Source organism: Balaenoptera acutorostrata, chromosome 20 (genome assembly GCF_949987535.1).
Source record: "Balaenoptera acutorostrata chromosome 20, mBalAcu1.1, whole genome shotgun sequence".
NCBI lineage: Eukaryota > Metazoa > Chordata > Mammalia > Artiodactyla > Balaenopteridae > Balaenoptera > Balaenoptera acutorostrata.
In genome coordinates, this window is record NC_080083.1 from 47,327,166 (window position 1) to 47,354,544 (window position 27,379).

The 27,379-nt window shown below is 48.8% G+C and overlaps 1 protein-coding gene across 1 annotated transcript; it reads left to right on the top strand.

Moving 5' to 3' along the window:
* The first annotated feature begins 1,489 nt into the window (after positions 1 to 1,489).
* SPPL2C (signal peptide peptidase like 2C) lies at positions 1,490 to 3,583 on the top strand. The gene has a single exon (XM_057536790.1). It carries the CDS (start codon positions 1,490 to 1,492, stop codon positions 3,548 to 3,550), a length of 2,061 nt encoding a protein of 686 aa, XP_057392773.1. The 3' UTR covers positions 3,551 to 3,583.
* Positions 3,584 to 27,379: the final 23,796 nt, after the last annotated feature.

The following is a 27,379-nucleotide window of genomic DNA, read 5'->3' on the forward strand; positions in this document are numbered from 1 at the left end:
GGTGAGGCCTTGGGCCAGAGATCAGAGCTGCAGTCAAGCCACCAGGGAGACGGGCAGGCCCCAGGCAGTTCCCTGGACAGGGCAAGACCTAAGGGTTATGTCCAGTGTGAGAGCTGGATCTGGGAACCAGGGCTGGGGCCCATGGGGTGGGCTTCTCTGAGCCTCAGTTTACACATCCATGAAGTAGGGATATTCAGGTAAGTTTAGGCTGCTGTAACAAAGAGACTCATAATAAGCCAGTGGCTTAAGGAAGATAATGTATCTAACAGCCCACGGTGAGCATCCCATGCTCCATGCAGACATCCAGGGACCTGGTTCCTGTCGCTCCCTTTCTCCCCGTCCCTTAGGACAACGCCCTCCTCTCCATAGCCAATGGCCTGTCCATGACTGATTTGTGAGAAAAGCAAAGGGATGGACGAGGAGCCCCCCAGTCTCTGTCCGGGTCCCTGAGGGACTCACATCATTTCTGCTCAATTCCATTGGTGAGAAATGGCCACGTGGCCATTCCTAAATCCAGGGGAGTCTGGGAATAAAATTCCAGTCACGTGCCTGCCCAAAGGGGCATGATTTAAAAGACAGCTTGTAGCCTCGTGCTGGCTGGGTGTAGTAATACCTCCTTGCAGGGTGCCGTGAGTACAGGTAAAGAACCTGGCACTTAGTAAGAGTTTAATAAAAGTGCACAATACCACTGAGGTCAGGGCTCCCAGGAGCCTTGGAAACTCTCTGGTCTAATGTCCTCATTTCTCTGCAGTTGAAAAAACAGGCACAGGGCTTCCCTGGTGGCGCAGTGGTTGAGAATCTGCCTGCCAACGCAGGGGACACGGGTTCGGGCCCTGGTCTGGGAGGATCCCACGTGCCGCGGAGCGGCTGGGCCCGTGGGCCACGGCTGCTGAGCCTGCGCGTCTGGAGCCTGTGCTCCGCAACGGGAGAGGCCCCAATGGTGAGAGGCCCGCGCACCGTGATGGAGAGTGGCCCCTGCTTGCCGCAGCTAGAGAAAGCCCTCGCGCAGAAACGAAGATCCAACACAGCAAAAAATAAAAATAATAAATAAAAATTAAAAAAAAAAAAAGGAAAACCATTAAAAAAAAAAAAGTAGTAGGTGTTTAAAAAAAAAAAAAAAAAGAAACAGGCACAGAGGGGAGAGGCCTCTGCCCGGGTTGCCCAGTGTGTAAGGGGCAAGGTGGGTCCAGAATCCTGTCTGGGACCCTCAACCCCATCCTCTCACCGCTTGTTTCAGATTAGCTGGTCCAGCTCCACTGGGAGCTAGGCAGAGTATGGGACCCAGATGACCTCTCCACCCAGAGGCAGGGTTGGGGGACAGGATCCCAAGAGGCTGCACAGCTTTGTGACTAGGTAGGTGTGGCCCTGGTTTCCTGGACAGAAGACAAAGCTGCTGCTCTGTGACAGAGGGCCACACCCAGCCCCGAGAGGGGGCAGCGGGCTGTGGGCAGCTGCCACACTGGGACGCAGCAGCAGGTGCCTGAGGAGGATGGTGTGCCTGGGCTTCCTCCTCCTCCTCCTCCTCCTCCTCACCAGCACCATGGCCCGGGGGGAGTACGCTGTGGTCCACGTGGTGTCAGACAACTGGAGCAAGGACTACTGCGTCCTGTTCCGCTCCGACTACGTCACCCTGCCCCGGGACCTGCACCACGCCCCCCTCCTGCCCCTGCACGACGGCACCCAGGCACCCTGGTGCCCAGGCGAGGACTCCTCCCACCAGGCCCACCCCGGCTCCCGCAGCCAGTGGCCCCTCCGCCTGACCACCGCCATGGTCGTGAGGGGTAACTGCAGCTTCTACGCCAAAGGCTGGCTGGCTCAGGCCCGAGGAGCCCACGGGCTGCTCATCGTGAGCCAGGTCAGCGGCCAGCAATGCTCAGACACCACCCCGGCAACCCAGGACCGCCACAAGCCCCTGCCACACCTCACCATCCCCGTGGCCGTGCTCTGCTACACCGACATGCTCGACATCCTCAGCTACACCCACGGTGGCGCCGGGGTCCGTGTGGCCTTGTATGCACCCCCAGAGCCCATCCTTGACTACAACGTGGTGGTCATCTTCATCCTGGCTGTAGGCACCGTGGCCGTGGGCGGCTACTGGGCCGGAGTGACCGAGGCTGACCGGGTGCAGCGGCGCCTGGCCCAAGGGGAAGGGGGGCCTGGCGGTCACAATCAGCAGGAAGCAGTGGCAGCCCAGCAGGGGCACGAGGAAGAAGACGCAACAGTGGACTTCACGCCGGCCATGATGGGCGCAGTGGTCACCATGTCCTCCTCCATCATGCTGCTGCTCTACTTCTTCTACGACTGCTTTGTCTATGTCATGATCGCCATCTTCGGCCTGGGCGCCAGCACCGGCCTCTACAGCTGCCTGGTGCCCGTGGTGCACCACCTGCCCCTGCAGCAATACTGGTGGCCCCTGCCCGGCCGCCGGGCCTGTCTGCAGCTGCCCCTGCTGCTGCTGCTGGCCGGCCTGTGCATGGTGGTGACGGTCCTCTGGGTCGCCTACCGCAACGAGGACCGCTGGGCGTGGCTCCTGCAGGACATGCTGGGTGTGGCCTACTGCCTTTTCGTCCTGCGGCGTGTGCGCCTGCCCACCCTCAAGAGCTGTGCCTCCTTCCTGCTGGCCCTGCTGGCCTTTGATGTCTTCTTTGTCTTCGTCACACCCCTGCTCACCAGGACCGGCGAGAGCATCATGGTGGAGGTAGCCTCGGGCCCGGCAGACTCCTTGAGCCACGAGAGGCTGCCCATGGTGCTCAAGGTGCCCCAGCTGAGCTTCTCGGCCTTGACCCTGTGTGACGAGCCCTTCTCCATCCTTGGCTTCGGTGACATCGTGGTCCCCGGCTTCTTGGTGGCCTACTGTCACCGCTTTGACGTGCATATCCGCTCGCGGCAGGTCTACTTCGTGGCCTGCACCGTGGCCTACGCTGTGGGCCTGCTGGTCACCTTTGTTGCCATGGCGCTCATGCAGATGGGCCAGCCCACCCTGCTCTACCTGGTGTCCAGCACCCTGCTCACCAGCCTGGCCGTGGCTGCCTGCCGCCAAGAGCTCACCCTCTTCTGGACTGGCCAGGGCACAGCCAAGACCCCCGCCCGGCCGGTGCCAGGGCTCTGCGGGGCCCCTTCAGTTGGCCTTGACCAGAAGCAGGAGCACGCAGCAGACGTCCACAGAGCCAGCGAGCTTGAGGGGGCCACTGAGCACCTGGCAGGGAACTTAGACGGTGACCTCGGGAAGGACACGGCTGAGATCGTCACCATATCTGAGGAGGAAGCCACCAGTCCTGAAGGCCACAGTGACAGCTCTGAGGGCTGGAGTGATGCCACCCTGGAGCCTGATGAGCTGCCCTGTACCCCCCCTGGGGCCTCAGAGGAGCTGATGCCACTGATGCCACCGGCCACGCTGACACCACTGATGCCACTCATGCCGCCGCCCTCGGAGCTGGGCCACACCCACGCCCAGGCCCAGGCCCACGATGCTGGCCTGCCCTGGACGGGGCTCCACGATAAGAAGGGCCCAAAGGTAAGGAAGAGCATGTCGACCCAGGCTCCCTTGTGAACCCGGGGCCCTGGGACTTGTGCCTCTGGACTGTTGCAGAGCAAAGCCACGTGTGGCAAAAAGAAATCGGGGCATTAAAGATATTCCATATCTACCCAGTGGAGCCTCTTTGTGTGTTAGGACTGTAAGAAAGCAGCAACCACGGAATAAGTCGATGCAGAGACTGGAGGGTCCTTAGGACAGGCCCCATCTCTCCCTGCAGCCCAACCCCGGCCTCACTGCCCATCTTTTTCTCATGCTCAGGTCCAATTGAACCATGACTCTTCCTTGATCATACCACGTTCTCTCCCTCTCTCTTTGCACATGCTTTTCTCTCTGGCTGAGATACCCTTCCCTTCCCAGACAGATATACCACAGCCCAGCTCCCTCGCTCACTGGAGCATTTCTAAGCAGCCTTCGTGTGTCAGCTCACTACCACCCTTACTGCTGAGCTTCCCTGCTCTAGGCATCCTGGACGGCAACACCACGCCCAGCACGTGCCTGCTGTCATCCCCCTGCTGCAGCCACAGACATCAAGTATGCGCCTACTGTGTACACCACCCTGTGGTGGGCACAGAGGGAGACTGCTGTCCAGCTGGGGGAAGGGTGGGGGATGGAGAACAGACAAGAAACAACTTGAGAATCATCTCAGACCAGGGATGGAGAGGTTGGAGCCGGAGTGGAAGAATTTAGGAGACCATGGCTCTAGTTCCCATGCTTCCTTCCCTGATCCTGGATGATGGACCAATCTCTTAACCCCTTTGAGGTTCAGGAGTCTCATCTTCAAAATGGGACTTATACCATGTCCGCCTGGAGGCAGGGGCATGGACAAAATGACCTCTTGAGGACCCCACAGTTTCTTTAGTTTTATGGTGTGTTTATATGTTGCTTAAGCAGAGCAAACAAACTCTGGGGTGAGGGAAGGCTTCCAGAGGAGGCTATGTGGGAGGGGCAGTGCGGTACCGTGGTTAGAGTTCTGGAACCAGCAGCCTACTGGAAATTCCAGCTCCATCACTGACCTGTCTTGTGTCATTGAGCAAGTGATTTAACCTCTTAGTGCCTCGGTTTTCTCAGCTGTAGAATGGGATAATAATAGGACCTACTGTGGGGGTTTGGGGGAGGTTTGACCGCATTGGCTTATATACGAGGACTGACGCAATGCCTGTAGGGAGATCGATATGAATGTTAGCTCTGTGTATATTACTCCCCCTTGTGAAAGGAGCTGAAAGAATTAAATCCAACTCCTACAAGTCTTTGGGTTCTGGCCCCAACTTCCTCCCCTCCTCCCCTCCACACCCAGCGTTCCTGCTCTTACCACCACCAGCGAGCACACACCAGCCCCCATCACACACATCTTCCCCCTGCCCCCCAGTACCTTCCCACGTGCTGGGTCCTCTACCTGCAACTTTCCACTCCTCCTACCCCCAGAATCGGGTCTGGCCAGTTTCTTGTCCGTCCAGCCCCAACTCAAATGCCCCCTCCTCATGGAAGCCTTCCTTGATGACCCTTCCTAAAGCAGCCCCTGGCCTCAATCACATCACCCTATACCCGGTTCATTAGTTTTCTCGTCTCCCCCAGTCACGTCAGCTTGGTGAGGGCAGGGAACCCTCTGTCTTGTTCATCTGTAGAACAGGGCCTGGTATGTAGCAGGTGCTCGAGTTATATTTGTTGGAGGAATGAATGAATGAATGAATCATGGGATAAAGGAATCAATGAATTCTGGGCAAAGCCTGGCCACCGCCTGCAGTTCTGAGCCAGACAATGAAGTGAACCTGGGCAAGAGAGGCAGGCCTCCCGGGAATCCTCACCCATCACAGCCTTCCAGACCATTCCCTGCTGCAGCCACAAGACTGTGAGCCAAGGGTAGGTCTCAACCCAGCTCACTTAATTCTTGAAGCTGGTTGTAATGAATGAATGCATAAATGAGTTGCTCCAGCCTGAACACCATGAGGGAACACCCCAGGCCGCCTCCCTGGGGTACTGCAGGGCCTTGGTCAGTGTGGAGATGAGACTCTGAGGGTTCTGGCTGGGCCCTGGGGGTGGGGAGGAAGGAGGTCAGGTAAAGGGCATCTCAAAGGAAGTCCCACTCACTGGGGACGAAGCGCAGCCCCCTCGGCAAACAGCATCTGAAGGCTGGGTCTGGACAAGGGCAGAGCAAGGAACCCGGGCCAGGACACTGACCGGAGGGGTTGGCAGCCCCTTCTGCTGGAGCCAGCGACCATCTGGCCTGGACAGAGGGGCCTCCGCAGGCTCTGGCTCACCTCCAGCCAGGGCGGCCTCCCCACTGCTGACCTGCGTCACTGGGCCCGCCAAGGGTGGGCTATACCCCTCTGCCAGGCCCAAGGGGGAGGGCTGAACAGAGCCGAGGCCTCTCGGTCCCCCTCACCGCCTAGACTGGGGGGCAAGGGAGCTCTGCTCTCCCAGGAACTTGCAGTCGGTGTGGCTCTGAGGACGCTGGACTGGAGCCCCCTGGGCAGGACGATGCCTGCCTCCGAGGAGAGGATGCTCAAGGGGACGGTCTGAGGAGGGAACCCCTCCCCACCCCCCCACCCCCGCCATGTCCAAGCAGATTCAGGGAAGAACGAATCCAACTCTGTCCTCACTCTTCTACCCAACAGGGGCTAACACTCAGAGACTATTCTGTCTATAAAATGGGGGGAATGATACCGCCTACCTCGGGGGTTCCGGCGCGTATTAAACCGTCCGGGTAAGGAGCCGAGCCTGGGCTCCCGACATCTGGTAGCGCTGCTGTCGCTGCTCTTCTCTGATGGCCCAGCATCCCCTGCTCCTGCCCTGACTCCAGAGCCAGGATCCTCTCTGAGCTGCGGGCTGTGCTTCCCTTTGCCAGTCTGCTTCCCAGGGATTGGGCCGAATCCAGGTGGCTGTCACCTGTCAGAGGTGCCCAGCGTTGGCAACCCCAGAGGGACACAGAGTACTGCACGTGTGCATGTACACACACACACACGGGTACGTGCAAGCAGACATGCACACACATCCGTACTGCACCCTCAGGTAGCTAATGACAGAGCAGGACAGTGGGACCAGGGCCTGCCCATCTCCCCCTGGGCTAGCAGAGACGGTGGCAGGCAAGCCTGCACCCCGGTCTGATGGCTCCCCTGCCCTCACCTGTTCCCTCCTCTGCTGCTTTTGCACTTCGAACCCCATCTCAACATCTGCAGAGCCCAACGTGTGACAGGTGAAACCTAAGATGGGGAGGTGGGGAATTCCCTGGCAGTCCAGTGGAATCTCTGGTCAGGGACCTAAGATCCCACAAGCTGCGCAGCGCGGCCAAAAAAACCAACCCCCCACCCCACCGCCCAGAAAAAAAAAAACTAAGATGGGACCAGGGCAGGAATGAACTCCTGAGCCATGCCCAGGGCTCCAGGTGGCCCAGTCCCAGCTCTGGGGCTGTGCTGTGTTCAGGCTGCCCGGCATTTTTCTTTGTGGCCTCATTTAATCCCAGCAAGAACCCCATGAGCTGAATAGTCACAGCCTAGTTTTTTTCTAGTTGATGAGAAGTTTGGTACCAGAGATTTTGGCTTCCCTTGATAGTGAGAACCAGCAAGGACCCGAGAGATGCTCTATCCCACAGATGAGGAAAGGAGAGCCCAGAGAGGGTCAGGAGCTGCCCAACATCACACAGCAATGGGACAGCATAAATAGAACACAACTCTGGTCTTCTGCCTCCCAGCCCAGCAGCTGGGATCAGTTCCCATCCTCAACACTGCTCCTCTCTGCACACCCTGATCTGCAAAATATGCCTCCTCCAGGAAAACCCAGGGTCTACCCATTCCTTTGCCTTGTGCCCCTCAGGAGGTTCAGCCCTCTCTTCTCTTTGAGAAGTAATTGTGTGTGGAAGGTTTGTGATTCACCATCAAGCATCTCTTCAGCTAGCACAGGAGGACACAGCTGCACGCTGAGTCACTGAGACTTGGATTCAAAGTCCAGCATTGCTATTCACTTGCCGTGTGCTGCTGGACAACTGAAGCCACCCCTCTGTGTCTTGATATCCTCACCTGTAAAATGGGCTGCAAAGGTTTACACTGTGGGTTTGTTGAAAGGATTAAATGAGGTGAGGTATGTGTTCACACAGCTAACACGTGCTAAGCACTAATGACAGGCTAGATACACATGTTATCTCAGTACCTGATGCCCAGGTTTCAGAGCAAACTTTCCAGGACAGCACTTGTCACACCTCCAAATGCCGTCTTTCCCAAATCAGCTTACAATTCTTCCTGGTTGAGCTCCCAGAGGGGGGAGTCATCCTCTTCCCTTGGAATGAGGATGTCTGGCCATGCCCAGTGGGGTGCGGTGTGGGGGTGGGTGCCTGGCGGTGAACAAGGGCACCACCGCATAACCGGAAGAGGAATCCCTCCTCAGTTAGACTGAAACGCGGAAGGTTTTGTGCCTTTTTTCCTGCAACGCTGAACTTTGTGCGCTCCTGTCCTGCCATCTCCTGGTCAGTAATGTAAGAGCAGGCGGGCTCACACTCCAAGGGCCAGGGGCATTCCATCAGGGAACTTTGGAATAATTATAGTCAGGGGTGATATTCAAAAAATGTATAATAAACTACCCAACTGCAAAGTTCTGGAGTCCCTACTGGGCCCAAGGTTAACTCTTTAGGAGCTGACTGTGATGAAGCGGAGGTGCCCTGGAGAAGGGTCTGAGGGTATTTTGATAGTTTATGAAATGAAGCAGCCCCAATGCAGCATCACGAAACATCCTTAATGCTTGAAGGGTCCATGCCCTGGTGCTTACCCCACCCCCCATAGAATCAGGTCACCTTGAATAAGTGACCTGATTGTGAATAATGAATTCTGTGTTTCAAGACCCCCAGGATGTGGACCATTGCTAGGTGAGGGGGACTCCCCATTTTGTCCTCCGGTCCCCCCAGTACTTGTTCTTGTAGGCCCACAGGTGCCCCTTCCCACACACAGCACAGCGATTATTCAATGTGTTTGTGAGCACATCCCTGCCCGTCACTGGTTTACTTTCCAGATGCTTAGTTTTATGTTTGGGAATACCTACTCTTCAGCCTCTAGGACTCTTGGCTGAAGTTCTTCCAGCCACATAAGTCTGAGACCAGGTCTCACATCTCACCCCTGAGCCCACCTAGAATTATGGAACACAGTCTCAGAGAGACCCCGGGAAGGGGAAGCTGGAAAGGGAAACTGAGGCTCCACTGGGAGAACCTTGGGCTGCTGACATTGGGAAGAGTAGTTCCGAGAAATGCCTTTAAGTGGCTTCCCCAGCCTCTTAAGGACTTGAACGGTGCAAAAGACTAGGGGGAGGACGGTGTATGAGGTCTGAGTGAGGGTGCTGGCAGAGCCTCCAGGGACCTTTCAGAACTCTCCATAACTGAGGACAGAGAGCGAGAGTCGCCTGCCCGAGGTCACGCAGCAAGCCGCTGACAAGGCGAAGGTAACTAAGAGCCTGGAAACTAACCCAAGAACCCTTCACAAACAGGAAACTTTCTGGAATGCAACTGCTTGCCTTTCAGGGATTGTTTCACAAGGTCCCAATTTCCCACCACATTCTTGGTTTTCTTAAAGCAGGAGGCTCTTGGATCCAGAGAGTGGAGAACTTCTCTGGGCAAAATCCTCAGCCCGTCATAAATCATCCTGGGCAAAGCCTGGCCACCGCCTGCAGTTCTGACCCAGACAATGAAGTGAACCTGGGCAAGGGAGGCAGCCCTCCTGGGAATCCTCACCCATCACAGCCCAGATTGTCTTCCCGGCCATCCCCTGCTATAGTCACAAGAGTGTGAGCCAAGGGGGGGTCTGGTCTCAACCTACATCACTTAATTCTTAACGCTGGTTGCGATAAATTGAATAGCGTTCCCTCCAAAAGATAGTCATGTCCTAATCCCTGGAACCTGTGAATGTTACCTTATATGGAAGGAAAAAAAAGACGACTTGGCAGGGGTGATTAAGTTAAGGATCTTGAGGTAGGGAAGCTATCTTGTATTATCCAAGTAGGTCCTAAATGTAATCACAAGGGTTCTTATAAGAGGAGGATTACACACACAGAGGAGGAGAAGACAATGTGAAGATGGAAGCAGAGCTGGGAGTGACGTGGCCACCAGCCAAGGATTGCCGGCAGCCGCCAGGAGCTGGAAGGGGCAAAGAACGGATTCTCCCTGGGAGCCTCCAGAAGGACCTCTGGCCTGCTGACCTCTTGATTTCAGGTCAGTAGTCCTGATTTCAGACTTTTGGCCTCCAGAACTGTGAGAGAATGAATGTCTGTTGTTTTAATCCACCAAGATTGTGGTAATTTGTTACAGCTGCCACAGGAAACCAGCACACTGGTCAGCAGGCAACCCTGACACAAGCTGCCTGAGTGCCCAGCCCTGTACTTGAGAATTAAATGTCTCACAGAGCGGACGAGACAAAGACACAGCCCCACAGCAACACTCCTAGTCCTTCCCACTGGGGAGAGCCGGGCACCCGGAGTCAGTGAAGGAGAGACAGGAGTTGGGTGTCTCCGTTGCAATAGCCAGTGAGCGTTTCCCAGTTTCAGCTGCTTTATCAGGCTCCAGGGATTTCTTTTTATCGTGATTTTATTGTGCTTTGGAGAAAAAGTGGAGAGCACAGAAAAGTAGAAAAAAAGCACAATTCCTGTTAAACTTCGGTATATTTCCACGCAGTCATTTTTTTCCCCAGTCACAGGTTTTTATTTGTGTGTTTCATTTACAGAGTTATTAGCAAAATGGATATATACATTGGTATTCTGCTATGAATGTTCTATGTACCCTTTGAACCTTTGTTTGGAACGGGCTATGTAGTATTCCATAGCAGATATAACTTCATAGACTTCACATTCTCTTTATTGGATGTTTGATTTGTTTCCTACAGCACCGTGAGGAATATCTTTGGCAGTAAATTACTTTACATGTTTTAGGAGATTTCTGTAAGATAGATCTAGTAATTTTACTTCTGGGAAACTAGGGGTATGAAAATCTTTAAAGATGGTAATGCATTTTGCTAAATTACTTTCCAAATTGTGTGTGTGTCAATTTATCCTCTGCGTGTGCTGTAAAACATGGAAGTAACCATTTTACCACACTTTCACCAGGATCTTTTCCAATTTGCTATGATGAAAAACAATATCACTTTCAATTTGCATGTCTCTACTTAACAGTGAGGTTGGACTTTTACTTCCACACTCTGGTTTATTAACAGAATACTCTCCATTCCCGGGCTTTAATATGGTGTCCAACCAGTCGCAATTTCCTGTTGATTCTATGCTAGGAAAACCTCTGGGATCTATTTTCTCCTTCCCATTTTTACAGGCTTATTTCAAGATGTCACCTCTCACCTGGGGATGAGAGGTCATTAGGATCCTTGAGAAAAAAAAAGAGCACAACTATTCTTGGTCGTGTCTTTCTGGCTGAAAGACCTTGGATGCCTCCCTACTGCCTGTCAAACCAAGCCCAGCTCCTCGGCTTGGTGTTTAAGGCAGTCTGTGATCAGCCTTCCCTACAGCCAAGCTTGCCTGCTATATCCCCCAGCCACCCTGTGTGTGTAGCCCTCCTCACATGTTCGCCCAGCTCCGTGCCTCTGCTCTGCCTTCCACTCGCTTGGAATGTGCTCTTGCACCTAATACCTATGCACGTTGTATCCGGAGATTCGCGCCGCACTCTCCAGCACCCCTGTGCAGGGCCCTGTCCAAGGTCCTGGACACAAACATGACCCGGGATGCAGTTCCTGCCTCAGAGGGTTTCACCTTCAGGAGCGGGTGGATGAGGGCATAGATTCGTACATTCCGATTAATTCAGGCCCTTTGGCTTCAAAGAGCAGGAACCCATTCAAAGTATCTCAAGCAAAAAGAGTAGCTTATTGGAAGGACACGGGGTTTCTCAGAGCACCAGGGCAAACAGCCCAGATGGGGCTCGTGGGAATTGGGAATTAGAGAGCTGTCAGAAAGCAAAGGCATCTTCTGCCTCTCCAGGCTGTACAGGCTCTGTGCACCCACTTCCTCTCTTCCCTCCCGCGCCAGCTGCCTCTGCACGCTCATTTTGCTCTAGGCTCGTCGTGGCACTGGTCCCAACTCTGCATCGTGGTCTCTGCCCAGGGACCACCCCCAGTGGGCAATGGTCTCTATTCAGACACCATTCTGATTCTCAAGAGAGGGACTCGGCTGGGCTTAGATTTACTCAGTGTGGTCGGGGTCTTTTCATTGGTTGTTGGTGAGCCCATGGGCCCTTGATTCAACATCTACTCCTGGTCCAATCAGCTGCGGCTGGAAAAGGACAGCGAGGAGAGCAGGGTCAGATAGTACAAAGGGTTGTCAGAATCTGAATTATAACACGATCCCAAGGTGAAGCCTCTGCTTATGAGGGTCTAAGAAGCACTGCTTTAGAGCAAGGGTTCTCAAAGACTGATCCCTGATCCAGCAGCAGCAGGCTTGCCTGGGAACTTGTCAAAAATGCAAATTCTGTAAATCAACTATACTTCAGTTAAAAAAAAAAAATCATCCAATGTCTTCTTAACCAAACAAAGAAACAAACAAAAGAAATGCAAATTCTGAGGCCCCTCCCCAGGGCCTGGAGGGGGCCTGAGAAGGAGCTGGGCGCTTCCCACAGGTTCTCAAAACAAGCCCCACCCCCGCCCTCTGTTTTCCACAGAGAAAATGCCCACCTTCCTTCCATGGTGAAGAGCCAGTGCCTTGCTCTGCACCTGTCCCCTGTGGGGCTGACAAAGAGATACTACCACACAGGCTATTGTGTATAAATGAAACACGCTGGAGAGCACTTTGGCAGCATTGATTACAATTTCATTATGAGTACCCCTGGACCTGGGAATTCCACCGCTTGGTATTTACCCAAATCCATTGTACAGAAGAAACACAGGTGATGTTTGCTTATGCTGGTCAGAGGCAGGTCATCCCTCCCTGTTGTCCTCATTTTCCTACTCAGGCAACAATGGATGATTTCTGTAGTCCCTTCAAGGATTATGGGTTTTAATGGCCTAGTTGGTTCCCACCTATATTAGTTGCCTGTGGCTGTTATAACAAATTACCACAAACCAAGTGGCTTAAAACAACAGAAGTTTATTTTCTCACAGTCTGGAGGATGGAAATCTGGACTTCAGATGTCAGCAGGGCCACGCGCCCTCGGAAGGTTCTAAGGGAGAAGTCTTCTTTCCTTCTTCCAGCTTCTGGTGACCCCAGGCGTTCCTTGGCTTGTGGCTAAATAACTCCAGTCTCTGCCTCCCCGTTCACATGGCCTTCTCCTCTTCTCTGTGTGTCTCCAATCTCCCTCTGTCTTTATCGCATGACAATATGTGTCACTGGATTTAGGGACCACCTCGGTAACCCAGGATGACCTCTTCTTGAGGTTCTTAATAATTACATACTCAACAACCTGAATGGGAAAAGAATTTGCAAAAGACTAGATACATGTATATGTATAACTGAATCCCTTTGCTGTACACCTGAAACTATCACAACATTGTTAATCAACTATACTCCAATATAAAATAAAAAGTTTAAAAAAAATTGCATCCTCAAAGACCGTTTTTCCTAATTAGGTCACAATCACAGGTTCTGGGTGGACATATATCTGGGGAGGGGGGCACCGTTCAACACACTACACCACTGTCCCCGCCAAACATTTGGGACCAGACTAGGGACAAAGGGTGTCTCCACCCCACCTCCTTCCTTATCTAGAGTAACTACAAGTGACAAGATTTCTGTTCAGCCCCATTTTAGAGCCAGAGGGAGAAGAATATCGAGACACAGCCCCCCTCCTCAAGGAACTGATGGTTGGGTGGAAGCAGAGCAGCCAAGAAGGGTGCCACCTTTGCACCCCTGCCCACGGCAGTGCCCACCCCGGCCTGCCATCTCCTGTCAATTTCCGGAGCTGTGGCTGGAGGATGAGGGAGTGGCCTGAGAGGGGGCTCAGAGCGCCCCGGGCGGTGTTCTGGGAATTGCAGGGGCCCCAGCGATACCAAGACGCACACTCCCTCCTTCTGCAGTTTCCATTCTGCCAGGGCAGGAGGTTTTATGATTGCCAGGACAGCAATTAAAGAAGGGGCAATCAGCCAATGACACATTCTTGGGCCTCGGCAGCCAGCGTTCTCTGCAGCCTGCCTCAGAGGGCGATGAGAATTTCCAGAAAGCAAGCTGGTGTCCAGAAAAGGCCCATCCCAGGCGGCCTCTAATGTCATTAGCCCAGCGATGATGAGTGAAATGAGGTACAAGCGAGCAGCCCTGGCCCCACTTGATTCTCTGAGGGACGCTGATAAGAACGTGGTTTCCCAGCTGGGGACCACAGAGCGTGGACCAGGGGAGAAAGGAAGCAATGGAGAGGCAGGAGAACTGAGGACAGCGTGTTTGTAGTGGAAATAGGCAATCAGTAGACCTGGGTTTTCATTTCACTCATTAGCTGTGTGAGCTTAGAAGAGTTCTTAAATAAAGAGCCTCTGCAAATCATTATAAAAAGACAAACGATCCAAGAGGGGAAAAAATGGGCAAAGAATTTTGAACTGGCATTGTACAGAAGAAACACAGATGGCCAAAAAAAAAAAAAAAAAATACAAAAAGATGTTCCATCTTTCTAGTAATTAGGGAAACAAAACTTAAAACAACCAGAACACGAGTGAGAAAATTGGTGATATCTGAGTAAAGTCTGCTGTTTATTAAGTAGCTTTGTACCAATGTTAATTAATGTCTTAGTTTTGATCACTGTATGAGGTTATGTAAGATGCTGACATGAGGAGGCGTTGGGGGAAGGGACTATAAGAACTCTGTATTTTCAGAACTTTTCCGTTAGCCTAAACTTATTTCAAAATAAAAAGGTAAATAACAACTACTATAACAACAGTAACAGAGGTATCACTGTCTTCCCAGCACAGGGGCAAGAATTATAAAGATTAATAAGACCCAGCATTGGAGGTGGTGGTGCTGAGAGGCAGGCTGTCATACATGCCGTTGGTGGGAAGGTGATTTGATACATCCTTTTTGGAGAGCATTTTGGCAGCATTGATTACAATTTCATTATGAGTACCCCTGGACCTGGGAATTCCACGGCTTGGTATTTACCCAAATCCTTGCACTTGTATTCAAAGAGGCATGTCCAATGGTATTGGCCACAACCCTGTTTCTAATAACCAGGCGCAACCCAAATGCCCAAGAGAGGAAAGGTTAAATGATACAGTGCATCTAACCATGAAGTACTATGCAGCAGGTAAAAAGAATGCAATCCATCCACATGAACAAAAGTGAAAAGGTTTCCAAAGCCAAAAAGTATAATTCCACTGATGTGAAGGAAAAGCCCAAATAAAGCCGTACATTTCTAAACATACATATACAAAGGTATAGGCCGACCCAAAAGTCAGGAACAGCACCCTCTCGACTGGTCAAAGTTCCCTCTGGAGAGGACAGTGGGGCAGAGATTGGGACAGGCACGGGTGGGTGGGGCTGTGTCAAAGGGGGCTTTTTCTTTTTCCATATTCTCCGAATTTTTAACATGAAAGCTCATGTATTACTTAGGCAGTTTTTTAAAATAATTATTTTAAAAACCTGCACAAGTAATTTAACCTTCTCTGACCTGCAATTTCCTGGTCTTTAAAATAAAAGAGTTAGTAATACAATGTTATATGTCAATTATGTATGTATAAAATAGAAAAACAACAAAGATATATTGTATAGCACAGGGAATTAGAGCCATTATCTTATAGTAACTTTTTCTTATTTATTTATTTATTTATTTATTTATTTATTTTTTGGCTGTGTTGGGTCTTCGGTTCGTGCGAGGGCTTTCTCCAGTTGCGGCAAGCGGGGGCCACTCTTCATCGCGGTGCGGGGACCGCTCTTCATCGCGGTGCGCGGGCCCTTCTCTATCGCGGCCCCTCCCGTCGCGGGGCACAGGCTCCAGACGCGCAGGCTCAGCAATTGTGGCTCACGGGCCCAGCTGCTCCGTGGCATGTGGGATCTTCCCAGACCAGGGCTCGAACCCGTGTCCCCTGCATTAGCAGGCAGATTCTCAACCACTGCGCCACCAGGGAAGCCCCCTATAGTAACTTTTAATGGAGTATAATTTGTAAAAATACTGAATCACTACTCTGTACACCTGAAACTAATATAATGTAAATCAACTATACTTCAATTAAAAAATAAATACATAAAAATAATAAATAAATTAAAGGGGTTGAGTTAGGGCCCCTCCGAGGTTGCTTCCAGCTCTGAATTTCTTTAACCGGAATCTGAGGCTGTGTCCTATACTGCCCCCTCCCTACTCTGCCCCCCCGCCCGCCCCCCCCCCCCCCCCCCCGACACACACACACCTGCTTCTCTCCAGTCCTCACACTTTTCCAGCTCATTCCTGACTTAGGGCCTTTGTGAGGCCTCCCAGACCGCCCAAGATAACAATAAGGGAGGGGAGAAAGGCAGGGCCAGATCAGAGAGGGCCTGGGAGACCCAGGAAAGGAGTTAGGATTTCAGCCTCAGGCAGGTAGGAAACCTCAAAAGGGTTTTAAATGCTGGGGGTGGGATAGGGTGGGAGGGGAGGAGGGGGAAGGGGGAGGGGTGGTGTGAGGCTGCCTCCACCATCTCATCAAAGCCAACAACAGTCTAAGTCTTGGTAGAACATGAAATATAAGGTAGAGCCTGGCTTTAAGCAATTGGGGGCCAGTCTGAAGGTAAACAGAGCTTGAAGAGAAGTGAAGGGTCAGAGTGAATCTGTTTCAAGTGAGTCTCCCCTAAGTCCATTTACACTCTGTAGCACAGTGTTTTTCCATCTCCTGAATACGTAATGTCCCTCCCAAATTCACTTAAGGCATAGAGTGTCCTGTTTTGATGTCTTCTCAGATCCTTGCGCTGAAACCCAAATTTATTCTCAAAAATGTCTCTCAACACAATGATATATCATTCCTCCCCTCTTTCTCTCTTTTTGCCTCACCCTTTCTCTCAACCACTGTTTTCCACCCGTCTTCTTTTCTCCAGACTTCCTAAGATTTTGGCCCCTTCTCTCTCTTTCCCCACTTAGTGAGATTTGCCATCCTTTGATAAACCCTCTTTCCAGCGGGACTTTATTGCTGGTCTAGCCTGCCCTTCCCCAGTGGCCTTTGGACCTGGCCTCATCTTCCATGCTTTGGCTCCACGTGACTTTCCAAGGCTGGATTCCCCAGGCTGAACATGCAGAAAAGCTTCCAGGACTCTCTCCTTCTTCCTTCTTTCCCTCAAGTCCAGCTTCATAAGGCACAAATGGTTAACTGCAACTTCCTTGGATGGGGGGTTGTGGGTTCAGAACAGGCTACAGGGAAGACAGGGGAAGGTCCAGGTGGTGACTCAGACCCCTTTGGATCTCTCCCCTTCCTGTTTCTGTTTCTCTTGGAGGGACTTTCTCCACAGGGCTAGAACCCTGGCCACCGGAGAGGAAGAAAGAGGCCTACAGGTCAGCCCCGCCCAGATCAGGTGCCCAGTTGCAGGACCAGAGGGGTGGACACCATCACAGGGGCCTCCGATCAGAGCCACATGGTTCCCCAAATAGAAAAGAGTAACAAATATGACAATTATTAATCCAACTCTTATATCAACAATCACCTTACACATCAATGGTCTAAATGCACCAGTTGAAAGACAGAGATTGTCAGAGTGGATCAGAAAACATACTGCATGATTCCAACTATATGACATTCTGAAAAAGAAAAAATTAAGGCAACGCTACAAAATCAGTGGTTGCTAGGGGCTGTAGGGGAAGGATGAACAGGTAGAGCATATAGGATTTTTAAAGCAGTGAAAAGTACTCAGTGTGGTACCATAATGACGGATACATATCTTTATACGTTTGTCGGAACCCATAGAACAGGGGTCCCCAACCTTCCGGTACCAGTCCAAGGCCTGTTAGGAACCCGGGCTGCACAGCCGGAGGTGAGCGGGCGAGTGAGTGAAGCTTCACTTTCTGCTTCCCATCGCTCCCCATCGCTCCCCAACGTTCCCCATCGCTCCCCATCGCTCCCCATCGCTCCCCATCGCTCGCATCACCGCCTGAACCATCCCCCACCCCGTCCGTGGAAAAATTGCCTTCCACGAAACCGGTCCCTGGTGCCAAAAAGGTTGGGGACCGCTGCCATAGAATATACAACCATAATGTAAACTATGGACTTTGGGTGTTTATAACGTGTCAATGCATGTTCATCAATTGTAACAAATGTACCACTCTGGTGGGGGATGCTGATAATGGGCAAGGCTGTGTATTTGGGGGGGAGCAGGGAGTATATGAGAAATCTCTGTACCTTCCCCTCAATTTTGCTGTGAACATAAAACTGCTCTTTAAAAATTGCCTTAATAAGAACAGGTGCTAGGAAAAAAAAAAAAGAACCACGTGGTTCCCGTGCACAAAAGGGGCATTTCTCCTAAAGAAGAGGACATCCATGCCCTAGAAAAAGGGAACAAGTTTTTTTTTTTTTTTTTAAACTTTAGGTTTATTTATTTATTTTATTTATTTATTTATGGCTGTGTTGGGTCTTCGTTTCTGTGCGAGGGCTTTCTCTAGTTGCGGCAAGTGGGGGCCACTCTTCATCGCGGTGCGCGGGCCTCTCATTATCGCGGCCTCTCTTGTTGCGGAGCACAGGCTCCAGACGCGCAGGCTCAGTAATTGTGGCTCACGGGCCTAGTTGCTCCGCGGCATGTGGGATCTTCCCAGACCAGGGCTCGAACCCGTGTCCCCTGCATTGGCAGGCAGATTCTCAACCTCTGCGCCACCAGGGAAGCCCGGGAACAAGTTTTAAGCAGACAGAACAGGGGGTGTCCACATTGCCCCATGTTCAGCCCAGGGGCTGGCATTGGTAGGTATGAGGTCTGGTTTCTTAGCAGCAGGAAGACTTTGGGAGACCTGGCTGGTGTCTCCAGCTGTTCTTGCTTTACCTTCTCCACCCAGATGTTGCAGTCGACAGCAGATGCCCAGAGCGCACTGGCTCCTGACTCCAACGGCCCCTCCTCAGGGCACCAAAAACCTTGGATGCTGACAAATCTGACTTTTTTAGGAAACCAGCCCTATCTGGAAGAAAGTTATTTTCTATTTTAAAATGTCAGATGTGGAATGTCAATTTTCTCAGAAAATGTATCATTTATATACAAAGGATGGGCCCATGTTTTTCTCCAGGATGCTACTTTTCAAAAAGTCAGAATTTTTTAGAGCTGAGAGGCCCCTGGACGGTCTTTTATTCCAACCCACTCATTTTACAAATGAGGCAACTGGTACAGAGAAGTCAAGCATTTTGCCCAATAATACCAGCTAGTTAGTAGCATTGGCAATAAGGAATCCTAATAATTAATCAACACTCAGGGTTTCCATGTGATGTTTGCAAACTATTTAAGAAAAAATGTAGTAATGAAAACTTTCCCTGGACAGGTATGCCTTTATTTATTTATTTTTTTTAAGGCTTAAAGTTTAAGCCATAGGGGTTGTTTTTTTTTTAACTACATGAATATTAAATTGAATTTTTCTCTTTTGTGCATTTATCTACGAAATGTTTTATCTTTTTTGTCAAATGGTAATGAATCTTAGCTTCACATTTCTTTGCCATTTACCTCCACCTCTGGAATCTCGGGATCTAGAAGCAAACACTTCAGGGCACCAAGGGAATTAGGACAGAAGACTTCTTTGTAAAAGAGTTGCTTTAGTCATTGGTCACTCTTTCTGGTTTATCTAGTTTGAATATTCACATTTGTCTTCCTTAAAGAGACATGCACCCCTATCATTATCATGTTTGTACAATTTTTCTTCTCTAGCCTGTTCATAATTTTGATGCCACACCCGAAACCCAAAGTCATTGGCCTGAACTTACAAGAAGAAAGTAGTTATTGTGGATGAATATGCAAAGCACATGGGCCCTGAAATGCTGTTGTTGGACACAAAAGCCCCTCTGTGACTTTGTAATAGCCGGTCCCCCACATCACACAGAGCAAGAAAAAGGGCACACACTGTGCTCACGCTGTTTCACCCTCTTGAATTTGTAAACGACTGAAACATAACACAAACAAGCCGTTTCTTTTTTTAGCTTGCTGGTGTTTTTAACTCAATAAAATGTTTGTTAATTAACTTCATGAACTTTTTTTTTTTTAACCCCAGATTATCTTGGCATTTGAATGGACTCCACTGGCTGGTTGGAATGGGATGGTTTCTTTGAATATGGGTTGATTTCTGTGTATGCCCTTGTAACAGTCAGGATAAGCTAGGTTATGGTGCAATAACAAAGGATACCCGAATCTCAATGGTTTGACAGAAATTTGCTTTCCTCTCATGTTACACGTCCCATGAGGATCAGGAGGGAGCTTGCAGTTTATGGTAATCACTCAGGGGCCCTACCTGAAGGAGGCTCTATCTTACCTGTGCTTCCACTCACCTCAGTGGACGGAGAGAACTCCGGAGGGACTCACAAGCAATCAGATGCTCCAGCCTGGAAGTGACACCCATCACAACTCATTGGTCTGAACTAGTCACGTGACCCTGCACATCAGTAAGTCCATTGCCTTGTGTGCTCACCAGACCTCAGCGTATACACACACCACTCACAAGAACCCCACCTCCATACCGTGTCCAGGGAAAAGCCTCTCTGAGGAGAGCCCAGTGCCGAATCAACTGGTCAAGCATTTAAGTATCAATTATGAGCAAGGCCTGGATGGAACTAAGGAATAAAGACAACCAAAGTCATAGAAAATTTTCACCTAATTTTATGGTACACGAGTTATATTTCTTTTTTTTTTAACATCTTTATTGGAGTACAATTGCTTTACAATGGTGTGTTAGTTTCTGCTTTATAACAAAGTGAATCAGCTATACATATACATATATCCCCATATCTCCTCCCTCTTATATTTCAATTAAAAAAAAAAATTGACGTGTTCTTCCATGGAGGAAAAAAGTCATAGAGGTGCTACTGATATCTACCAGGTAGAGGCCAGGGACGCTGCTACATGTCCTACAATGCACAGGACAGGCCCCACAACAAAACTTGTTGTCTAGAGTTCTTCCAGGCACATAAATCTGAGTCCGGGTCTCACACCTCACTCCTGAGCCCACCTAGGATCATGGGACAAGTTGATTGTCCCATGGTTGCCATGGTTGAGAAGCCCTGTATTAGAGTAATGCAAAATTCACATTCTGAAAACACAAAACATAAATCAATCCCCAAACCAAAACAAGCAAAAGTCTGCCTTGAGTTCGGCCCCTGCATGTTGGATTAGCTGGAAAGTTAATCCCATTAACCCATTGGTTCCCATTGCTGAAACCACATGGAAGCATCCATTAGATGGGCTGCAGCTGGGCCCTGCATGGGGTGGTGACCAGATCCCACTTCTGATAAGTGCTTACAAGTGGCCTTGACTCTCCAAACACTTGTTAGCACTCCTTCCCAGCAGTGAGGGCAACCAAAAATGTCTCCAGACGGTGTCAAATGTCCCTGGGGGCAAAATCTCCCCCAGTAGAGACCCTGTTTTAATAAAATTTTCAAGTTTGCAGAGAATACAATTCCAATTGTGCTGCAGAGGAACAAACCCTGGACTGGGAAATGGAGGGCCTGATTTTAAACCCAGCTCTGCCATTAATCACTCAGGGCTTCCCTCGTTGGGCCTATGCTTCCCTATCTGTAAGATGAGAGGCTCAAACAGGACGATTTCTAAAGTCTATTCAGAGCTTTCTAAGGCTCTAGGGCTGGGGTGCTGGAATTTTTCATTCTAATACTTTTCCAGCCTCTCCCCAAAGAAACAGTGGCGTGAGGATTTCAGCTGCACGGTGACACAGTTCACGTGACAGGAGGGGACTGATAAAGGGACCAAAGAACGTGGAGGGCTGACAGCCAGTGGGGTGGCTGGGCAAGCAGGAGGAGAGGGGAGAGGCAGTGGAGGTCCTGAAACCACCAAAAGGCAGTTCCAGCACTGACTCTGCACTAAAAAGTCATCTGCGATCCAAGGAATAAGAAGAGGTGGGCAGGGGCTGCTAAACGGTTTTTGGAGAAGTTGAGGTAAATAGCATGCAAAGTACACAGAGAAAAGAGCAATGTACCAAGAATGGGAGGGAATTGTGTGTGTGTGTGTGTGTGTTTGTGTGTGTGTGTGTGTGACACTGCTGTTTCCTTGCTAATGGCAAGAGAAATTGAACAATTTCCATTCAGCTTGAATCTGCCTGTGAGCTTTAAAAAATCATAATCACAGGATTATTAGATTTGCTGGTCTTTTTTTTTTTAAATAAATTTATTTATTATTTTTTTTTGGCTGCATTGGGTCTTTGTTGCTGCGTGCGGCTTTCTCTAGTTGCAGTGAGCGGGGGCTACTCTTCATTGCGGTGCGCAGGCTTCTCATTGCAGTGGCTTCTCTTGTTGCGGAGCTCAGGCTGTAGGCGTGTGGGCTTCAGTAGTTGTGGCACGCAGGCTCAGTAGTTGTGGCGCATGGGTTTAGTTGCTCCATGGCATGTGGAATCTTCCTGGATCAGGGCTTGAACCCATGTCCCCTGCATTGGCAGGCGGATTCTTAACCACTGTGCCACCAGGGAAGCCCAAAGATTTGCTGGTCTTTTACTGGCCTCTTGACTCTTATTCAGCTGTAATCAAAAGACAAGGGTGAGAGGAGAAAAGAAAGAGATGCCCCCTTGTTCCTTGCCATCCACATTTCCTCCTGGTTCATCTCAGAATCCAATAAAGCTTTACAGTGAAGTTGAATGGGAGTGAGAGGTATTTAATAAAAGGCTCTTCTGTCTAAACAATGACTCAGGACTTTTTGGAAGCTGGGAGAGACAAGCTGAATGGCCCACTCCAGGTCCCCTCAAGAGGGTTTATGCATACCCTTTATTTGTCTTAGGTTTGTACCTGTTCTGGTTTTTTCCAGCCACATCAACACTTCTCTGGATTGCCAATAAGCTGAGCTCTTAGACTCTGCTGTATCCCACAGTCTGCACCTGTTTCTCAGAAATGTTTCACCCAGTTCTTCTTTTATCCATCCAGTCTACAGGCCTCTCATCAGCTGTTTATGAAGCACCCACTGTGTGTCAAGTACTGTGTTATGCAGTAAGGTGAATAAAATACAGTTCAGGCCTTCCAAGGCATCACACTCAGATGGGATAGACAGGTACACAAGCGATCACCCCCCTCCCAGTGTGGTAAGTGGGCCTCCCGGGGTAACACCTGGCCCTAAAAGGCAGGTCTCAGGGGAGGCCTTCTGAGGAGGGGGTATCGGAGCTAAGTCTTAAAGGACAAGAGGAGGGGGTATTGGAGCTAAGTCTTAAAGGACAAATAGGAGCTGTTCAGGCAGAGATAAGAGAATGATCTAGGCTTATGAAAGGTTTGAAAGGAAGAGAGAGTTTGGTGATTCAATGACCTGTAAAGAATATAATGTGATTGGATAGTAGTGTTCAGCGAGGACCCAGGCTGCATTTGCCAAGCCAAGGCAGTGTGTGTCTGTTTCAAACCACCTTACTGAATATTTGGTGTTGGTTTATTAACACTGAGCTCACGGCCAACAGCCCCGTAACTCGTGCCTGCATGACACTTCCCTAATGCACATATTTTCTCCATGCAGCACATCACAGCCTTCTTGTGCTTAGAAACATTAGAGCCATTTTAAACAGCAAAATCAGGGAATTCCCTGGCAGTCCAGTGGTTAGGACCCCGCGCTTTCACTGCCGAGGGCGCCGGTTCAATCTCAGGTCGGGGAACTAAGATCCTGCAAGCCATGTGGTGTGGCCAAATAAATAAATAAAATAAAGGATAGATTTTTAAACAATAAAAAATAAAAGCGAAGTCACCAGCAAACCCCACAAAACTACAGAAAGCATGGCAAAGCATGGCACTAAATAGATGGAGGAAAGGACACTTGCTTACAGGGTGAGAGCTGAAAGCAGAAGAGAGTAATGCCTTGCTGGACCTCGGCTAGGAACATGCGAAGTTGGACCAATCACGTTTTTTGCCCCCTGCACATATCCACAAATGACCACACAAGTGCCACAAGTATTGATTTGGGGGGTAAAAATACATTTAGGGAGTGGGCAAATTCACAGATATGGAGTCGTGTACAATGAGGATCATCTGTATTTCAAAAACGTAAATACGAACCCCTAAATTCTCGGTACTGCCAATGACCACTGTATTCAGTAAAATATTTTGATTTCTCCTAGAATCCAAGAGAAAGTCATGAGTGAGTTTAGAGGTATCTATGAATTTAAGACTAAAGATCTGGGGACATTTGTGCACTGTTGGTGGGGATGTAAATTGGTGCAGCCACTATGCAAAACAGTATGGAGTTTCCTTGAAAAATTAAAAATAGAACTGCCATATGATTCGACAATTTCACTTCTGCATATTTACCAGAAGAAAACAGAAACACTAATTTGAAAAGATATATGCACACCAATGTTCACTGCAGCATTATTTACAATAGCCAAGATATGGAAGCAACCTAAGTGTCCATTGATAGATGAATGGATAAAGAAGATGTAATATATATATATAGGAATATTACTCATCCATAAAAATTTAGAGAAAATCTTGCCATATGCGACAACATACATGAACCTAGAGGGCATTAAGCTGAATGAAATGTCAGACAGAGAAAGACAAGTACTGTATGATCTCACTTGTATGTGGAATCTCACTTGTATGTGTAAAGTACAAACAAACATAAACCAAAAACAGATTCAGATACGGAGAAAAAAATGGGTGATTATCATAGGGGAGGGGAGTGAGGTTGGCGAAATAGGTGAAGGGGATTAAGAGATACAAACCTCCAGTTATAAAGTAAATAAGCCATTAGGATGTAATATACAGCATAAGGAATATGGTCTATAGTATTGTAATGACTCTGTATGGGGACAGAGGGTTATAAGACTTTTATTATGGTGATCATTTCATAACATATGCAAATGTCAAATCACTATGTGGTACACCTGAAACTAACATAATATTGTACGTCAACTGTATTTCAATTTTTGAAAGAAGACTAAAGATCTGGGACTCATGGAAAGCTATCTTACACTGAAGCAGTGTTTAAAACAGACCATCCTGCGTCATTCTAGAAGGACCGCCTGTCAGAGGGTGACTTACAGCTCATTCCCTGATGCTAGGGAAGCCAGACTACTGAACTAGCAGACTCATTTCCGACTGGAGCAAAGCAAAGTGCCTCAGAGCCCCAAAGGGCTCTCTGTTCTGTTAGCTGTCAACATCCACACTGTCTGTATTCGCCTGTGCAGGAGCGTCAAGGAATCATGGATCTTGAGCTGCCAGTTGCTGACAGAAATGCAGCAGGCTTTGCCCAACAATGTGTTACGAGAACAGTCTCGGCAGTTGGTGCTTCAGAATTTTCCAGAACAGTGATAAATAAGTTCCTTAAGCTGCTAAATCCCAGGTACCCTCTGGGGCAATTATTTATTTGAAATGCTAGACATGGGACTGAGAGGTTTTATTTAATATTTAAAAGTATAGGTAGTCTCTTATATAGGAAAAAAATTAAGTTATACAACACAGTTCCCTCAGAGTCTCATTTCGTAGCTGTCCCACTGACTTCATGGGGACTTTCCTTGATCAAAAAAGTATCACTATAATGCTTAGAATTTTATTTTTAAAGAATGCATGTCACAAATTGCCTGGGTGGTACCTAACGCCAGAGTTTTTGGGTTTTTTTGCATTTCCCCAATTTTGTTTGAATTTGTAAAAGGTGGATTTTATTTTTAGAATAGTTTTAGGCTCAAGCAAAACTGAGTAGAAAATACAGATACAGTTTCTACCACCTCTTGCCCCCTCCCAGGCACAGCCTCGCCCAGGATCCACATCCTGCATCAGAGTGGTAACTTTGTTACAATCCATGAACATACACTGACATCATTAGCACCCAAAGTCCACAGTTTAGAGTTTACTCTTGCTGCTGTGCGTTCAGAGTTTTGACAAACGTATGACAACGTGTATCTACCATTATAGCATCATACAGAATAATTTTGCCCTAAAAATCCGTCTTCGCCCCACCTCTTCCCCCTTACCTCTGAACAACTACTGACCTTTTGACTGTCTCCATAATTTTGCCTTTTCCAGAATGTCATATAGTGGGATCATATGTATCCTTTCCAGATTAGCTAACCCTGAATGTGTAAGATCAATATCAATTAATAAGTAACCTGCAAATCACTATACTGAGAGCAACTTACAGTCTTGATTATCATTGTTTTCCCCCCACACAGTTTGTTGAAAGGATAAACAACCTCCTTCTCTGATTAAAAAAAATCAGGACACTAATAACAGTCAGTAATAGTACTTAGAACTTGGTATTACTTAGAAAAAGAAATGATAATGATATTTACTCTGAATAAAGAACAGCTTGCAGGCTTCCCTGGTGGGGTAGTATTTAAGAATCTGCCTGCCAATGCAGGGCACACGGGTTCAAGCCCTGGTCCGGGAAGATCCCATATGCTGTGGAGCAACTAAGCCCGTGAGCCACAACTACTGAGCCTGTGCACCTAGAGCCTGCGCTCCGCAACAAGAGAAGCCCTGCTCGCCGAAAGTCTGTGCGCAGCAGTGAAGACCCAACTCAGCCACAAATAAATAAATTAAATAAAATTTTTAAAAATGCTTAAAAAATAAAAAAAGAACAGCTTGTAAAAAATAAAGTACAAACGCCAACTATAGCTCATGAGATGTGACTCAGGTCTCAATATTTTGGTAACTTTTAGAATTCTTACTTTTTTCAGTTTTATTAAGATATAATTGACATACAGCACTGTATAAGTTTAAGGTGTACAGCATAATGGCTTGACAGATATATATTGTGAAATAGCTACAACAGTAAGTTCAGTTAACATCTATCACCTCATATAGTTACAAAAAATTTTTTCCCTTGTAATGAGAACTTTTAGGATTTAGTCATCATGTTGTACATTACATCCCACTTTTAGAATTCTGACTACATCTTCCATAGAGTGGGATTTTGCCAGTGATGGTACAGTTTAAGTGAAAGTTAATATTTAACTTGATTTCAAGTTCTGTATTTGGGGCTCCCCTTTGAGAACTCCCCAAATTACCTGACATTCCCCTAGGCAGGCATATCCAGAGTGTCTGGGCAAAGCCAAATATAAGGAGAGTCTGATCTCATGGATCTGTTATGCCTTGTCCCTATTTCTGGGCCCCAGGATGATCTTCGCTTTTTTGACAATAGAGCTACACTGCTGAGTCATGTGTAACTGAAACCTTCGTCTGCAGTTCGTCCTGCTTCTTGCTGGAATTCAGAAAACCTAGACAAGGGGCAATGTTCTCAGCAGGATAATGGAGGGAAGGAGAGGTGGGTAAGAGGCATTCAGGAAATATAAAGACAGAAAGGAAAATTGGGGCCTAAGCTTTAATTAGCGAGAGGTAAGTCCAGAGAAACTAAGGCATGGATCTGCCTCCTTTTATATAATTGAGGTGTTTACAAATTTGCCTGTAAATCAACTTACATTTCAAACGCATCAGGGGAGCTGACATTTAGGGGAATCTGGATATGGTTCCTTTTGCAGAGTAAAGCATTTGTCTGTAATGTTAATACTCACTTTCTAATCTAGCTGTATTATATTGATATTCCCCTGCGTTGGCTCTGAGAGAGGACTGTAGGTGTCTCATCAAAGCACCTTGCCTAGCAGACAATTAGGTGGAACAAATACACTTCAGGCTATCCAAATACTCTGCCAGGTTGTAAATATGCCTTCCAGTTGGAATGATTAGGGGAGGCTTTGGTAAAATTTGAGCTAGGTTTCGAAAGTTAGGTAGGATATTGGTGAAGAAAGAGCAAGGACTTTGTAGGCAAAGGAAAACCCCAGAGTAGAGCAAGAGTTCCAGTCAAACAAGCTCCGTTGGCCATAGAGTAGATGAGAGAGAAAACTGGAAAGAACAGAGGCTC

Coding starts and splice junctions, on each gene's coding strand:
- SPPL2C (XM_057536790.1), top strand. CDS start 1,490: ATGGTGTGCCTGGGCTTCCTCCTCCTCCTCCTCCTCCTCCTCACCAGC.